Source organism: Meleagris gallopavo, chromosome 1 (genome assembly GCF_905368555.1).
Source record: "Meleagris gallopavo chromosome 1, MGAL_WU_HG_1.1, whole genome shotgun sequence".
In the NCBI taxonomy this organism is placed as follows: Eukaryota; Metazoa; Chordata; class Aves; order Galliformes; family Phasianidae; genus Meleagris; species Meleagris gallopavo.
Window position 1 is genome coordinate 136898680 of NC_139404.1, and position 18596 is coordinate 136917275.

Consider the following 18596-nt stretch of genomic DNA (forward strand, 5'->3'; position numbering starts at 1 on the left):
GCGTCGATTCCTCCACCACCTGCATCAGAAAGTTGGCTTCAACACATTGCAAGAACCGTCTGGACCGTGCGTGCCTGGCCATGTTGGTCGTCCAGCAAATATCTGGATAATTGAAGTCCCCCATAAGCACCAGTGCCTGGGAACGTGACGCTACATCCAGTTGCTTTTGGAAGGCCTCATCAGCCCCCTCATCCTGATCAGGGGGCCTGTAGTACACACCCACAACAGTGTCACCCTTACCAGCCTGCCCCTTGATTCTCACCCATAAGCTCTCCACTGCTACATCACTCTCCCCCAAGTGAAGTTCAACACATTCTAGCTGCTCTCTCACATAAAGAGCAACTCCACCACCCTGCCTAGCCAGCCGATCTTTCCTAAAAAGCACATAGCCCTCCCTTGACTTTCCAGAAATATTTTAACATTTTCAAAGGTAGTCCAGTGATACCTTGAAGACCCAGACGTTTTTCTAATATGTAACAATTGCTGGTGGCTATCCCACTACATTTTTTTTTTTTAATTCCAAAACTGTATTGCATTGATACAAAATACATTATGTGTAAAATTTTCTGCACATTGCCAATTCCAAAACTTAATCTACCAAAACTGTGGAAATAGCTGTTCGTCAGAATGGATTAGACAGGATAAGGAAGACACTCAGATCTGCGTTTCCTGAAGTTCTATTTTAAAAGATTTTTGAAAAGCAAAGGGTAGTTTTTACAAGTTGCTTCTCAGAAGCTACTTTGTGAAAAACAAGTGTTCATTCTAATACTTGCAACGAAAAATCTGACAGGAGCTTGAAGACATACAAAAAAAGCCTGTGAGGAATATTGTATTTGGGAAATGAAGTCATAGATGTTATCTGGGAGTCTGCTCAAATTGGAGCTAGTGAAGGAACATGTGGGGAACATCAGGGCAACACAAGGTGGCCATCCAGATTTTCTACCCTTAAATTGTGTTCCCCTGTTCAGCTATTAGCTGTGCCCCACCAAGGACACAAGGCTGTCAGCCACAGCCTCCAAAGTCTGGCATCTCCAGAGCACTCCAGGCAACAAGGAGCATGTCTGCGTGGCAACAGGGGCTGCATGCTAATGCTGCTCACCAACAGCACCTTCATGTAGGCATGACTCTGACCAGCCCCCACGAAGGACTTCCATCAGAACCAACTCTTCGTCTGCTGCCTTGGGGAGTTTCATCAGATAGAAGAGAAACATACCCTCTGTCAAGGAGGGGTAGCAAAAGATCAGGGGATCCATAGATCCAGAACCAGCTACAGGAAAAATGCACAAGTCAATCAAAACCTCATTTCCATCATGTTTGCCCTGACTGCTACCAGGTGAGGGCATTTTCATTACATAGTTAAATTTAGTGCCCTAAGCAAAAACATGCAGATTGCCAGGAATACTGCACACCTGCAGCTGTAATGACTCCAGTAAAATCAACAGACACTTTTGTGAAGGGAAAAAGAATAGCTTGGGTGTGATTTTTTTTTTTTTTTTTTTTTCTTTTCTAAAGCTGCCTAAATATTGACTGACTTAACTTTTGGCAGCCAAATTTCTAACAACTTAGCCATGATTTCCTAGGAAAGTATCAGTAACATCTGAATTTGAAATAATACTCCTCTTCAAGAGTTTCAGTACTTAAAGAGAATGATTTCATTAAAGAATCACAAAATATAAGGATTTTCATAACTTTGGCTTGGCACTTTTCCCAGAGTACAAGCAGTCTAAAAATAAAGTCCTTATAAGAAGATTTATCCCCAGTGCAGGGGATTTTCTTCCTCTAATGGGGATTGCTCCTCCAATTCTGAGCCTGCTAAAATTCTGAAGTCTATTACCAGAATAAATTGTTTCTGAAGCTGATTCGTTTGCCTTAAATAATTCATGCTATCGTCCTCCAGCAAAATTTTTTTGAATTAATGCAATCTGTCAACTCCTAGAGAACCTCAGCATCCAAACTGCTCTTGCAATCAATGTTTTTTGTTTTCTTCTCCGAGAAATCTTTAATCCTCTTCAGTTTGTCTCAAAGAATACTCCCCCTGTAGTTATGAGTCCAAGCTCAAAAACTCGGACTGACTGTTTTATTTAGCAGAAGGCTTCAGCTGGCAGTAACCAGTGCATCTCAGGAGAAGCACAGAGAAATCCCCAGCACTGCAGGAGTAAAGCACACCCTGGAGGATGCACCAGCCTCTGGACAATTTCTGTTGACTTATAACAGCCTCTGCATTGGGAACTGAAACTAGAATTTAAAATTCATCCCAAACTGTACAAACAGATGCATATTTACACACACCAAAAAAAAAAAAAAAAAAAAAAAAAAAGCCAGACTAATTCCCAGGGTGTACCACAGGCTGTACAACTCTTGCTCAGACAAGTAACTCAAAGACTTCAACAAGAGATGATGCACAAAGTATTGTTCAGTAAGAAGAGAAAACAGACTGCAGTTGACTTTCTATTTCCTTCAGTACTTTGAAAACCATCCAGAACCACTGCAACTACAGTAGGAAGTATGAACTTCAAGCTTTCTAGCAGAACAACACCACCAGTATGATCGTAAAATGATGTAGTTCAGAGCACTTTGCAGCAGAATCTTCACTGAAGGACCATCGTACGAGGCAGCAGAGAACAGTTTTACACAACACCAATCAATATAACGCCAAAGATTGAGTGAGTAAAAGACAATTTGGCACAATTTAGTCAGGTGGGAGCAGTAAAGTCACTTCTGGGGGAAGAAGACAGATATGTAGAGGATACCAAGGCCAAGGTCAAGTTGAGTCAATCACTCTCTGTAGGATAGGCAGAAACTGAGGTTGGGCTGAGGGGGTTAAGGGACTATGGTGACATGCCTCACTGCCTCTGCTCTTCCACAGCACTGAGGGCTGGATGGGTTGGGTTGGGTTGGATGGGGCCCTGGGCAGCCTGGTCTAGTAATAAATGTGGATGGAGGTTGGTGGCTCTGCCTGTGGTGGCGGGGTTGGAGATTCATGATCCTTGAGGTCCCTTCTAACCTGGGCCATTCTGTGATTCTGGGAGGGGTGAGTAACTTGGTCTAGATGTAGCCCATAGGTGTTACAGACCTCCTTCTACCTTCCCAGCAGCAACTTCTTTAATCGTGCCTGAGCAGACTCAACCAAAGTGTCTGACTCACTCAGTCCTCAGTATTAATTCTGTGTCTCTTACTCATCACTCAATATAATGCTACTGGAGTATTTAAAGGAAAAGAATATTTATAAAAGCTTCTCAGGATAATTTACATAGTTACAGATACGTGAATCACATGTTCAAAACTTGCAGTTATTAGTCACTAGAGAATACGTTTGTTAGGTTTTCCCCACATTTCAAACCATGCAAAACATCTCAGCTGAGATGCTTCTCTGCAGGATCACTGCTGTGAGCTTGGTTGGTTCGTTGGTTCATGCAGCTTTGCATCCACTCTATTCTTATCCTCCAGTAGTACAATGTCTTTTTCCTACCATGATTAAAGGCTTTCACCATACTTACTATTTAGCTCAGCACTCGACTTAAAACTTCCTTTCAAGCCCACAAGCAACTGGTACTGAGATATACTGGAGAACTGCAGTGGTTTATTCCAGTTTCAAAGCTTTTAAATTATTATGATCAGCTACCTATCTAGCTGGCACCTTCATTCACCCATTTCCAGATACTGAAGGTTCTATCTTTAAGACAGCAGGAATTTCTACTTTCAGAAGAACATACAGAAAAGATCAATTATTTCCACTCTCTTCCTGCAGGACTGTTATAACCAAAATAAAATTTGAAAAGAAACTCTACCATAAGCATAAAAATTTTGGAGAAATTCAAATGAAAGAGAAAGACACTACAGGAAGAACTCCTCTTTCCACACTTTTCATTAGGAGTAAATACCGTATGTGGGTAATGCACACACTGTTATTATTTGGAGATTGATTTGGATGATATCTAGTATTTCACTGTACCATTTCATAAATAAAGGCATTCATTGTACAATTTCAAGGTTCACTCTCATTTTTGTTTCTTTACTTAGTGAGGAAGAACCTGGCCACTGTAGTACAGTATCTATTTGTAAAGTTTCCCTCACATTTCATGCCACAGAAATAGCAAAACTAAATAAAATAAAATAAAATAAAATTCCCTACAGCTCTACATGCCTCATCTACATATCATCAGGTGATGAATATTTCACTTACCAGAATGCAAAAAATAATTCCCCCACTGCTCACACTGATGATACACCTCGCACTGTGCAATTTCATTTTCATGATGAGGAAACGCAAGATCTATTCCACCGGTATGGATATCCAGCTGCTTTCCAAACACTGCACTGTAACAATATTTTCCTGATCGGTAAGTAGAACACTACAAAAACTTTCAGTAAAAAAGAAGAAAAAAAAAAAAAAAAAAGATGAAGCAATATAAATACATTATTTAATGACTGTAACGTAACATCAAGAAAGAATTTTTCACAGATCCTGGATATCAAAATTGCAGCAGAACTACACGTATGAGCAGGACCATATCTGCCCACAATGAATTTTCCTTGGTATGAATGATTATTTTTTCTAATTTAGATTAAAGAATGGTAAGCTCCTTTCCTTGTCCTGCTACAGTATCAGACAGCTGCCTTCATCTGCAGGCAAAACAACTTCAGATTTGGTATTACCATTCTTTTATTTTGTACCTGTGTATGGGGCTGCTGAATCAGGGCCTGAACCTCTGATTGATCACCTGAGGCGAGCAATGAGTCAGCCACCGGAGCACAGGTGAAGGCAATTCACCTGTGCTGCAGGACAGGGTGGAGCCTGGCTTCACCTCTCCTAGACCCATTTAAGAGCTGACTGCCAGTGGGGAAGGATCTCTTCTGGAGATCTGCTCCACTGGACTCTATTTTGTGAGCCCAGGATAGGGTGAGGGTCTTTCTTTTCTTACTCCAATATAACAATTAAATCAGCCAAGCTCCTGGATATACTGTACCATCTATATATTCATTGATTGTACAACCTGTCAGACAACAACCACCCAGAGCAGGATGCCCAAGGCCACAGCCAGGCAGCTGCTGGAGACCCCCAGGGAGAAGGCACCACAGCCTCTGTGCAGCCTATGCAGCACTCCATCACCTGCACAGTGCAGAAGTGCTCCTGGTGTTCAGAAAGAGCCTCTACATTCCAGTTTGTGGCCACGGCCTCTTGTCCTGGCATTGGGTCTCACTGAAAGGAACTTGTCTGTGTCCTCCATGCACTGTTCTTTCAGGGAATTATAGAAATAAATCTGTACTGATTGATATGTTTTTAAACCACCTCAGTTGGGGCAGAAGAAAATCAGAAGAGGAAGACAGTGTTTCTGTGGCCATTTTGAAGGCCTGTGCCCCTCTGTTTCTTTTCTGCCTGCTCGAAAATCAGATTAAGCATGGATTTCTGGAGACCTCATCTTGCCTGTGGAAGCACAGTGCATCCCATTGTAAGTTAAGCCCCAAAAAGGAGACCAGATCAAAGTCACACCAGATGGTTCCCTTCTGCAGGACTACACCAGTGACCACTGCTCCTCTGTCACCTTCCTACACATGCACTTCAAAGATATTTCAAAATTAATTCACCTAGCTCCAAGTGCTTGGAGATCTTTGGCAAAACAGACAAGTAGTTACTGCTTAAAATGGGTACCTGACAGCTGACTGTGACAGCAAAACACTTTACATAACTTAAAAGTCTAAGTTTCCCATTTTTCACCGTCCCAGATTACTATACTTACACTCTCTGCATGACTCAACACCTATTTACACGGCAAGAGCCTCATCCAGACACAGTAAAGTAAGTTTTTACAGAAAGAGACAGATACTTTAAGTAGCATCACAATAGCAGATATGCAATTTTGTAAAGGGTTGTTATTTCTTATCTGGAGTGCACTTCTGTCATAGGCTGCACTTCAAATGCAGCAAGCTTTTGTGTACTTCAGTTGCTTTAAGCACTGTTCCATAGTGCAGAAATTGTTTAGTGACATAAAATCTCTTTTTCTAAACGTTTTTCACTATCAAGTAGTTATTACTACCAACTTTAGATATACCAGCACAGCCTGTGGAAAACAAAACTAAAGCAGTTGTTCCACATGCTTTCAGTTTATTTCCAAACACTCAAGAGAAACCAGCTCAGGTCTCAATAATTTCTTATTAGCTTCCAAAGAAGACTTGAGACTAATGAAAACTAAGTACCATCATCAATCTTTCAGGATGAAAAGAGTTAAAGAGTCTTTTCTAAACACAAATTAATCGGTCATAAATTAGAACTGCACAAAACAAAGTACTACTATTCTGTGGAGTAAATAAAACAAAATTCCAAATTAAGAGCAAATTAATTTAAACCAGCTCTAAACAAACTGCTACCATGCACAATTTGCATCATGCTCACAGAATATACTGCCACAGAGAAAACAGAATATGTAAAACTGCAGCTGACTTTTAAAGAAAGCTGTGTAATGAGAGATGTAATTAGCACACGCATCCACAACTGCTGCTAAGACGAGGCCAGCAAAGTCTTTTATGTTCACTGGAGCTGGGATGGATTTCCATGCCCTGTCCTCCTCATACTGCACCATAGACTTGACCAGGTTCACTATGGGTTGCACAAAGTGGAAGACAGATGAAAGACATACTGTAACTTTTATGAAAATGCTGGCTATTCAGTTGAAGCTAAAAGACTCCTTAATGTGATCCTGTGTGGCTTATTCTCTCTCTGTGTGACGTTTTCTCTCTTTTGAGAGAAAAGTGACAAAATAAAACCAGATGCTGCTCCCTTAAGGTGGAGGAGGAGTTTGTGCCACACTCAAAATCCCCAAACTGCAGCAAATAGATTAAAACTGGTTCTTTCTACTGATGAGAAAAAAAAGCAGCACTGCTGCTACCATTGTACCGTGACTGAGAATGAGAAACAGCAATGGATTTAAAATACAAGAAATCTGACCTTGATATCGTGGAGCATTCAATGTGCCACCCAGGTCTTCCCTTTCCCCAGGGAGAACCCCACGATAACTCTTGAGGTTTGGCAGCTTTCCACAGGGCAAAATCTCTACCATGCCGCTTATCGGTATCAACTGCCACAGAAAAGAGAGTCGTTAATGGAACATGCCTCAGAAAGACAAAGTGAACAAATGAAAGAAAGTAGAAATGCATGCTTAGTGAACTACTCAGATTTTATTCCCCTTGCCCAACTTTTCCTCCATCTTTCTTTCTCTGCTTATACTGGGTTTTCCAGTCTTCTCATTCTGTTTTTTAAAAAAAAATTATATATATGTTGAATCAGATTTCTGCAGGCTCAGGAGATGGATAAGCATCTGGATTTAAGATTCTTTAATACATCATATCCTTCCAATCCTTTTGGCCTTCTCCGGTCTTATATCATCCATTCGCTTACTTATCAACCAGTTTCCTAGGACAAACAGGTTGCACTGTAGCAGCAGAATTTAAAAAAATCCTTCAATAGTCAACATTGTTCATCTGTTTCATCAGCAGATAGAAGTTAGATTTACTTCTTTTCCCTGCTTCTACCAGATCACTAACAAAAACACTGTGCACGACTGGGTCTAATCTCATCCCCCTAGCTTTCCAGTATCAATACATTTTTGGAGCTCAGATGGTCACTTTTCTCAATCTATTCTAATTGTACTTTATTGATATTATATAAAATCAGTTTTAATTCAGAATGTCATGCAATATTAAGTAAAGCACTTCACAAAAATCCATTACACCTGCTTCATCATTCAAAAATTGAGAAGAAATAAAAGGTAGAAACACAGCCCAAGTTTTATCTACTGAATCTTCACTTTGGCTCTTTCGCTATTTTGCCAAGCCCTGGCTGACTTGTGCCTGTTGATTCCATGTCTCTCCTGATTTTTTTTCAGCATATTTCTATCAAAAAAAGAAAATCACTCTTTGTCTACTCAGTTATAAACTCAATAACTGTCGCAGAATCTTCAGAGATTAGAGTAAATTTAGTAGCAAGTGAATTGAAGGGAAACAAGGTAAAACATGAGTGGTTGAGGCTCAGTGCAGGAGGCTCAGGGTCACATCCTGTGGAACTGTGAGCACCCTCAAGGGAAAAGACTTCACAACCTAGTGCTAGTATCCTCTGCCCAACTACATTCTTGTTTAGTACTGTATGCAGAAACCCTGTGAAGGCAGCAGGTTTAACAGTACAGTGAAACACAGCACATCCTTAGCCGTACTCAGTGGGGACCCCTATGCTACTAGGTGCCTGCAGCTAGTCAGGAAGATGGTTTCAGCCTGTCAGGAACTGCCTCTATAACACATTCCCTTTGTGGACTTTAATGATACAACTCCAGAGCAGAGCTGTAAAAAGCTTCTGGCTGCAGCTCACCTGAGTATCACCTCCTGGGCATTTTCAGGAATTGCAAACAGAACATTTTCAATGAAGACACAGTGAACTTCAGGACACAAAAGATGCAGGAGATCTGTTTTAAACTCTCCTACACAGAGACTTGACCATAGCTGATTTACAGAAACTATGGAGAAAATCAGCAATCCTGCTCAGCAAAACTGCAGCGAAAATAGAACACAGCTAAGGGTACCCCTGCATGTTACCACCAAAAGAGCTCACACGACCACTTTGCTTGACAGTAGTCTGGTGGTAACCAATGAAAGATGTAAATGCATCTGGTTAGTGCACACCAGTAGGGTCCAACTGCCCAACTATAACAAGGCAGGCAATGCTTCTTCCTGCCAACCCTCACTGCTGCCTAGTGTGTGGGCTGAGAGCATCACTTCACTATTCAGTCTGTATATACTGCTCCAAGGATTTAAATAAAATTAATAATCACAATTGTTCTAAGGTACTGGAACAAAAGTGGAGAGAAAAACAAGCATTTTTTAAAAAGACATCACTAAGCTTCCTCTTGCACTGGCAACACCTCAATAAGTTACTACTAAAACAATGATGCCCTAATTAACTAAAAAAGCTGTCTATATACAACAAGTTAAAAAATTGCTTCAGACTGTTGAATGAAGATTTATATATCAATACATCATGAGTTCAGACAAAGCATTAACACAAATTGCTACCAGGAACTTACCTGCTTCACTTTGTGTATCAGCAGAAACAGCAGTTAATACTCCATACCTTTCTCCCCAAGACTGGACATCAAAATAAACATTGCCTAATAGAAAAGAAATATTTAGCTTCACAGTAAAGATGGGGAACGTTCACCCATATACAATGGAGACAACATTTCCACAAAAGCAAAACAAAACACCCTTGGACTTCCATTTGAAATTCAGAAATGCTACAGCAGTAGCAGCCCACATTTCCCCATTACTAGCTTTCCAGTAACCTAACTTACTCATTTTGCACTGAAGATAATGTTGTTTTCTGGAGATCTCCCTGGGTTCTTCCCAGGACAAGTGATCCATCCCACAACTGAAGCATTACCTATGCTGTTCCAGTTACAATACACTTAACACTCTTCTACAAGCATCAGCTCTACTAAAAATTTCCCACACTCTGTTTGCAGGCATTACTTTTACAGAACATATGAGATGCCCAACTCCTGTTCAGAGCTAGCAGAGCTAACCCCCAGCTCCCTCACAAAACCTAGGCCAGGACTTCCCCACAGGAGCTGAGACAGCAGCTTATTACAATAAACATTTATGTTCAGTATTGAATTACTTCTTGTTTAGATATTGACTCAAGAGTTGTTCTGCACAGTTGCATCGTAACAAGCAAGTTGCTCACACCATGATAATCAACACAAAGAAAATCTGGTACAGCATATCTCATCTGACCCCGAAACAGGATCCCTTTTGAGTGCTTGTTTTCCACGCATGCAATAACAAGGAGTTGCCTTGCTACAAATCTTACCTTGGGAAGTTGCATAAGCCTGTCCATTAGCAATTATTGTCTTTATGAAGGAAATTATCTGAGGAATGTTTTCAGTCACTCTCATATATACTGTCGGAGGAAGGACCTTAAGTGAAGAAATTGTAACAGTTCATTAACCCACACGTAATGCACTGCTGACAAGCCACTCCAAATTAAGAAACTGACTTCAAAGAACATCTGTCCCAATTCTTATCTTAGCAAAAAAAAGAAAACCAACCTGAATATATCGTAAGAAGGTCACAAGCAGTACTTAAAATGCAGATAATATTAAAATGAAACTGAGGAAGAGACAGATATAATAAATAAATAAATCTACTAGCTTTCACCAGAGGCCTATTCCCTGCTTCTGGACAAGAAGCAAAGTCATCTGCAATCAAAGAATGAATATTAGATGCTTTATATACTTCAGGTCTGGATATTTCTGCATGACACTAAAGACATATTATTATTTGTGAATCAAGACCTTATTACATAGGGCAGAAAGTCTGTGCTCCTTTACAAATTCAACTTGTTCATTCCCCCTCTCTGAATAGCCAAGGTTTGCTTCCTTTCCCACTCTTAACACAAAAGACGTGCAATACAAAGCCTCTGTCTTCTCAGAAGAATGAAAAAGTAAAACACTACCCAGTCACTGAACAACACTTCATAAGACAAGCAACCAATCATGTTGTTTTTTTCCCCCTCAGATCAAACTGTCAAATTCAGATTCCTGACCAATATAACTGCTTGGAAAGACTCTAAAATGCAGAAGCTCAAGTGTCTGTACCTTTAATGATGCCATATCTTGTTTAAAGTCTTCTTCATACATACGAGCAAGAGCTACTGGCGATATATTCATCTGAAAAAAAAAAAATTAGTAAATCAAAATAACAACATGAAGTACCACAATCTTTTATCAGACAGTTAACAGCTAATTGGAGGACTTACAGAGCCCCCAAGGTAACGAGGCAGAGAGGCTTATTAATCTAGCTAACACTCATGGTGAGGCGATGCCAGCTATTTATAACTTAAGAGCAGTATTTCATCTAGGTTTTTGAATTGCCAAAATATTAAGATATCTTTTAAGAGAAAGCAACCAAATATTAAAATAATAAATTCTTTCCCTCCTCCTTTATTTTCCTCTTAAGAGGGTCATCTTCCATTTCCAGTGACAAGATATACTACAGCACATGGATATAAAATGCATTCCACCTACTGGCAAGGGACACCGATACCACCAAGATGTCAGAAAGACAGACCAGAGACTCGTAGGATGAGTCAAGATATTAATTTGCAGCGATTAAGAAAAATAAGATATTTCAGCTCATCATTACTCACATATTTCAGTACAATCAGGAAAATTAACTGTGAGCCAGTTCCATATTTTTCCAGGTGCAGTACTTCTCAAACATCTCCACATTTCTCATTCACGGACTGACTGACAGAAACAGGAGTACTCACAGAAATGCAATCCAAAAGGAAAGAGGCAATTTAAACATGACAAGATACTTGTCTCAAGTATTCAGAATAGGCCAAGACTTGAAAGACACGTGATGGCAAATCCTGTCCTAGCAAGCAAAAGCATGATGTGATAGGATATATGCTCTTGTGAGACTCCACCTGGAGTCCTGCGTCCAGTTCTGGAACCCCCAACACAAGAAAGAAAGGGAGCTTGGTCCAGAGGAGAGCCATGAAGATGATCAGAGGGCTGGAGCACCTCACCTACAAGGACAGGCCAAGAGAGCTGGGGCTCTTCAGCCTGGAGATGAGAAGGCTCTGGGGGGACTTTACAGCAGACTTCCAGTACCTGAAGGGGCCTACAGGAAAGCTGGGGAGGGACTTTTTGTAAGGGCATGTAGTAAAAAAAAAACAATAAAATGTTTTTAAACTGGACGAGGGTGGATTTAGAGTAGATATTAGGAAGAAATTCTTTACTGGGCGGGTGGTGAGACACTGGAACAGCAAGGTTGTGGATTCCCCCTTCCTGGAAGCATTCAAGACCAGGCTGGATGAGGCTTTGAGCAACCTGTTCTAGTGGGAAGTGTCCCTGCCTACAGCAGGGGTTGGAACTAGGTGATCTTAAAGGTCCCTTCCAACCCAAACCATTCTGTGATTCTACATGAGACCATCTCAAATCCAAGCTTTTACATCTTCTCTGAGTAAAAACCCACCAAGAAGAAGCCAACAGCCACTCTCTCCAGCTTGCACATAATCAAATCATTAACACAAGAAATCCAATTTTTTTAGTAGAGGATCTTTAAGGGGTGGGTATCACATCTGAACAAGCTGGTCTAGGTGGGAGTTGTGGTAAAAGACAGACATGACGCTCATCCAGCAATGGAAGGAGGAGGATGCTCAGCACTGAGACAAAGCCATGCTTCTGCCTGCAGACCAGACAGAGAGCTCTTACTGTGATGTGGTTCATCTCAACAAGCGAGTCAGATGCTCCTTTGATCAACAGAAAGACATTCACTAGGAGACAAGGAAATCCCTCCCATCCAAATGGGCATCCAATTTATCTCTTCTTCAAAGGACCATGGGGAGAACAGAGCATTCTCCTCACAGAGTGGATGCCCAACTTTCAGATTCTGTATAGATGAGTCCCACCAGAGGATGGACAACAAAATCAGATACATTGATTCTGGTTTTGTAGTGTTTCAGATACAGAGGTCCTCAATAAAACGTGCACAGAAGGGCAAGTATTTCAAAAAGAAAAAATATGTCACACAGAAGATTTCCTCACAGAGCCAAAGAATGGAATAACTAAATACATTACCTTCAAAATAAAATCCCATAGGGTTCTGACAAAGAAAAAATGTAAAATACATGCATATAGATTTAAAAAGGTTGTGGCTTTTTGTTGTTGTTAGAAAGTACGAGCCTTAAAAATAAAACCTGCAAGTGAAGTTTCTAAGGGAACAAATATATTTCTTAAAGAGAGCAGCGCTAGCATTCTTTTCAATGCAGTACTGCAAGAGTAATCATTTACGTAAGGATTAAATAAAATTATACCTGTCAAATTATCTGGCTCAAGCTTAAGACTTGCAACTGTAATTACAGTTCATTTTATTCACAATCCAAATTTCAAAAACCAATACAATGTTTATTTAAAAGAAGTTTATAAAGCAGAATACATTTGTGGCATTTTACAGTCCAAAAAAACATTAAAAAAAGAAATTGGAATAGTCATTCACAAGCTGTTACAAAAGGTCTGATTAAAAACCAACTAGGGGCTACTTACAGCCATAAAGCTTTTAATTAGGCCAATAACTCTGAGAATTCAGTGAAAAGTTGGATTGTGTTGATTATTTTTTTAATTCACAATTTTTGCATCGATCTTGTCACCGAGCCCCAGTCTTGTCAAGACTTACCCATACATTGTGTCAGCATTTACGCAGGCCATGACCTCAGACAAGGTTGAGGAGACTTCTGAAGGTGCTGACTCTGCAGCTAGATGGTGCTCGGCACCTTTTAGGAACTGCCCTCAACCTTGAGTATCGTCATTTACATGCAGTCTTTAACAATCAGTGACATAGAAAACACAACTCTCCTGGCTGCAAGTTTCAGTTCGTTTCAATTCTAATAAAAGGACATCATGGCTTTTTATTTCCCACCGTCTTCCAGACAAGGCATGAGGCTATGAGGACTACTGTCTCAGGTGCAGATAGAGGGCTAAAAATCTCAAAATTTCTTTTCTAAATTAAAAAAAATATACAGTACTAAAACAACAACCAAACAAATGTAGAACATTTTCCTATATAACTAGCAGTAGGACGTACCAAACGTTTGGGTCTAAAGCTGTAGTTTTATACACCTACCTCACTGGCTCTTTTTATGATCTTGTCATCTATGTCTGTAATCCCCATCACCATGATAACTTCAGTTTCAAAAAAACGAGTCAATATCCTTCGGATTATATCAAACCTAACATAGGAGCTGGAAAAGAGAAAGAGGAGCTTTTAGAGATGCAGTAAATGTGAATAAAACTCCGACAAAAATAAAAAACTCTGACAAAAATAAAAAACTCTGACAGCTGTACAAACACCCCAAATACCCAAATACTTGGGAAAGAAGGTCTCAAGCACATAAAATGCTTTTCCAAAATTAGTTCCGATCTGCACAGAAGTCAAGTAAATTTCAGTTGAACTGCTCTACCCTCTTCTGGCATTAGTGACACATTACAGCAAATTTTCCCCATTCTCTTGCATCTCTTTATGATAACAACAGGGTACTTTTGAAACTGCCTCTTAAGCAAAAGACTCTTCCAAAGAACACAACGTGACATATGAGCTGATCCTAAAAAGAAAACCACCCTAGTGCGTATGCTAGCAAGTTCTCAAAGCCCGCAGCCCAGAACATGGAGAAACAAACCAACTCACTTCAACATTGCTCACAGATGAGTAGTAGCTACAGATACAAGCACAGCTACATTTCATTAACACAACACCACAGATCTTTTTCTGACAGCAAAGAAGAGTTGCTCTGGGGGGTTATTTTGTTTTTCCAGGCTCTACATGACAACACTGAACATTCAGTGTGGACAGACAGACCCACATACAAGTGCCTTCTGTTGTCATGGGCTCTGCACTCTGAATTCTCAAAACACGCTTCAACTGGGTAAAGCCCAGCTTCTGTGAGAAATAAGAAAAGGTGACTGCAGACTCTCAGTCCATTCTGCGAGACCAGGAGAAATCTCAGCCTCCTCTGGCTTTGAAGAAGGCCGAGTGCACTGCACCTGCAGGACGGAGTAAAGGAAACCTCAAGAGCTGCAGCTCTCCATGGTACCCACTGCCCTGGCCGGGATGCACCCACAGAATCTGTCAAAGCAAATACATGTAGGAGAACACCATCAGTGGATCTGTACCCTTTTCCTCAGCTGCAGATATCAGTTAGCACTAAGAGAAACAGAGCTTTTGGAGTGGGTCCAGAGGAGGGCAAAAAAGATGATCAGAGGGCTGCACCACCTCTCCTACAAAGAGAGGTTGAGGGAGCTGGGGTTGATCAGCCTGAAGAAGACCCCAGGGAGACTTCGCTGCAGCCTTCCAGGAAAGGCCTACAGGAAAGACGGGAAGGAGCATCAGGGAGTGTAATGATAGGACAAGGAGTAGTAGCTTTAAATTAACAGAGTAGGTTTAGATTAGATACAAGGAAGAAACTCTCTAAGGCTAGGGTTATGAGGCACAGAACAGGCTATACAGGGAAGCTGTGGATGCTCCATCCCCAGAGGTGTTCAAGCCATAGAGTTGGATGGCAAGGTGTCCCTGCTCATGGCAAGGGGTTGGAACTGGATGGTCTTTTAAGGTCCCTTCCAAGCCAAACAACTCTGTGATGATTTCAGTGTGCAGTATCTTAAAGAAGAAAAATACATTTCTGATGTTGTATGCACTGTGTCCATATCAGAAAAAGGCCTTTTGGAATGTGCCACATGCTACCAGGGAGACAGCTGGTATTAATGAATACCAGCTCACTGGGAGCAATATTCATCTCATGTCATGACACTGTTCCAGAAGAATATTAAATTATTCTTTGGATCCCTTTCAAAGGGACAATAGCAGCATCAAAAAGCTTAAAATCAGATTTAACAGTGCTGCAGATTTAATTTCCAGAGCATATGCAATCTCTGAGCTGTTTTCTCCCCTCTGATCTTCTAACTTAATCGATGGAAGAAGCACTGCAATAGCCAAAGCAAATCTCAGAAAGCAGGCTCCCTACAACTTCAGCATCAAACTGCAAAGAAGAAAGCAGTTCAAGTGAAGTAGGTGCTCCAGCAGCCCAGAAAGCTAACTATACCATGGGCTGCATCAGAAGCAGCATGCTGAGCAGGTTGAGGGAGTTGATCCTGCATCTCTACTCTGCATTGGTGAGACTTCACCTGGAATACTGCATTCAGATGTGAAGTTCAATACAGGACAGATGTGGAGACCCGCTGGAGTGTGTGCAGAGGAAGGCCACAAAAATGATCCAAGGGATGGAACACCTTCCCTATGAGGACAGGCTGAGAGAGCTGGGGAAGAAAAGGCTCCAGGAAGATGTAATGGTGGACTTTCAGTATCTAAAGGGAGGCAAAAGAAAGTAAAGGACAGACTCTTTAGTGGGATCTGTTATGACAGGACATAAGGAAACAGTTTCAAAATAAAAGAGGGGACATAAGTAAGTTTTTTCACAGTAAGGGCGGTGAGGCACTGGTTGCCCAGAAATGTAGTGGATACCCTATCCCTGGAGACACTCTAGGTCAGGCCAAAGGGAGCTCTGAGCACCCTGATCAATTGGACTAAACGACCTTACAGGCCCCTTTCAATTTCCTATAATTTTTTAGAGGTGCCATACCAGTGCATGCAGGATTTATCATAGAATCATACAACGGCAATGGTTGGAAGGCACCTCAAGGATTATCGACTTCCAACCCCCTGCCACAGGCAAGGCTGCCAGCCATTCGACCAAGTACTAGATCAGATTGCCCAGGGCTCCTCCATCCAATCTGGCCTTAAACACTTCCAGGGATGGGGCACCCACAGTCTCTCTGGAAAACCTGTTGTAGCACCTCACCACTCTCAGTAAAGAACTTCCTCCTGACATCTAATCTAAATCTCCCTTTAGTTTAAAAACCATTCCCCCTTGTCCTATCACTGTCTACATGTGTAAAAAGTTTATTTCCCTCTTGTTCATAAACTTCCTTTAAAAATTGGAAGGTCACAATGAGGTCTCCCTTCAGCCTTCTCTTTTCCAGGCTGAACAAGCCCAGTTCCTTCAGCCTGCCTTCACAGGAGAGGTGCTCCAGCCCTTGGATCATCCTCGTGACCCTCCTCTGGACCCTCTACAAAAGCTCCACATCTTTCCTGTGTTGGGGGTCCCAGACTTGGGGTATTCCCAAAGCTGAGGCCTCATGAGGACAATCACCTCCCTGTCCCTGTTGGCCACTCCTCTTCTGATAAAACCCAGAACACCATTGGCCTTCTGGGCTGCAAGCACACACTGCCGGCTCATGTTCACTTTTTCATCAACCACAACCTTTAAGTTCTCCTCAGCAGGGCTACTCTTAAGGAGTTCTTCTCCCAGCTTGTATGCATATGTGGGATTACCTCGACCCAAGTGCAAAACCTTGCACTTTGCTTTGTTAAACCTCATTAGGTTCACAAGGGCCCATCTTTCGAGTTTATCAAGTTCCTTCTGGATGGCATCCCTTCCTTCTGCTGTATCAACTGCACAGCTCAGCTCAGTGTGATCAGCACACTTGCCGATGGTGCGCTTGATCCCATCATCTATGTCACTGATAGAGATGTTAAACAGTATCAGACCCAGGACAGACTCCTGGAGAACACTGTTTGTTACCAGTCTCAACCCAGAAATAGAGCCATTGACCACAATCCCCTGGCTGTAATCTTCCAACCAATTCCTTATTCATCAAGTAGTTCACTTTTCAAATCGATTTCTCTCCAATTTAGAAATAAGGATGTGGAGGGGACCTTGTCAAAGGCCTTGCAGAAGTCCAGATGACATCATGCCTTCACTTTTAGAATTCTTGAGATCAGATGCTGCAAAGATGCAGCACAATGAGGGACTTCTATAGGAAGGACACCACAGCAAGAGATATCACTCCACTTGACTTTATATTTATTCCCAGTGTGCTTCTGGCCTGTAGACTCCCAGCAGCAGCATTCCTCTCAGCTGTGCCAACCAAAGCAATATCTTTACAGCTCTACAGATGGGCCTAGCCTATCTGTAACCCTAAAAATACAATATAGAATCATAGAATATTCTGAGTTGTAAGGAATCCACAAGGATCATCAAGTCTGGCTTCACATAGAACCACCCAACAATCAGACCACATGGCTGAGAGCAGTGTCCAAACACCCCTTGAACTCTGGCAGCTTGGAATCGTGCCCACTGCCCTGGGCAGCCTGTTCCATGCCCACCATCCTCTGGTGAAGAACACTTTCCTAACCCCCAGCTGCCCATCCCCTGACAGCTCCATGCTGTTCCCTTGTGCCCTGTTGCTGTCACAGAGAGCAGAGCTGCCCCTCTGATAATAACAATAGCAGCAATAATAATAGTAATAATAATAAAGTATGTTCTGTCATCCAGAAGAAAGCAGCTGAGCAACAAAACGCCAAAACTGACATACACATGACTGCAGACACTGGAAGGAACAGTTAATGCCTCTCTCACTGAATGGTTCACCTGATCAAAAAAGAGGATGATCTTCAGTGCAGGCATCTCACTCTATCATAGGAAACAACCTGTGAAGGCACTAAAGAAGCAGCAACAGAATGGTAATGCTGCTGCTTATCTGCATTACACACTGCTCTGGGTGTGACACTCAGCCCCAGCTGTTCTTTCATACAACACTAACTGAAGCTTGGAAGTGGTTGTTTGGGCACAGCATAAAAAGATATGGGTATGAGAGCAACCAGAGCGTGCAGGGCTTCCTTTCAATCAGAATAAGACGGAGAACCGCCGACCAAAATCAACACTCAAGAGATGCAGAATGATGTGAGACCAAAAGGTGCAGTCCTCTGCCCTGCTAAATGAATAGGCTCCCCAAGGAGGTGGTTGAGTCACCATCCCTGGATGTGTTTAAAATCCATTTGGATGTGGTGCTCAGGGACATGATTTAGCAGAGGGTTGTTAGAGTTAGGGTAGTATGGTTAGGTTGTGGTTGGACTCGATGATCTTTAAGGTCTTTTCCAACCTGAGTGATTCAATGAGTCTTAGCTGCTCCATTGTCCTGCTATGCAAGCTCTCC

The 18596-nt window shown here is 41.7% G+C and overlaps 1 protein-coding gene across 9 annotated transcripts in view; it reads right to left on the minus strand.

Moving 5' to 3' along the window:
• Positions 1-18596, minus strand: part of CARS2 (cysteinyl-tRNA synthetase 2, mitochondrial) — a 42677-nt gene that overhangs the window by 17479 nt on the left and 6602 nt on the right. For 8 of the 9 annotated variants that reach the window (XR_014880832.1, XR_014880833.1, XM_085215522.1 and 5 more), the window contains 6 exons: positions 13672-13789; positions 10641-10712; positions 9854-9959; positions 9069-9152; positions 6944-7073; positions 4184-4317 (listed from right to left, as the gene is read on the minus strand). Coding sequence is in view for 7 of the 9 variants with exons in the window: in XM_085215522.1 (XP_085071648.1) it covers positions 4184-4317; positions 6944-7073; positions 9069-9152; positions 9854-9959; positions 10641-10712; positions 13672-13789 (644 nt within the window). In the remaining 2 variants the exon portion in view is untranslated. Of the gene's footprint in view, positions 1-4183; positions 4318-6943; positions 7074-9068; positions 9153-9853; positions 9960-10640; positions 10713-13671; positions 13790-18542; positions 18590-18596 lie in introns of those variants that run through there. The other variant, XM_019610053.2, reaches the window with a different exon arrangement.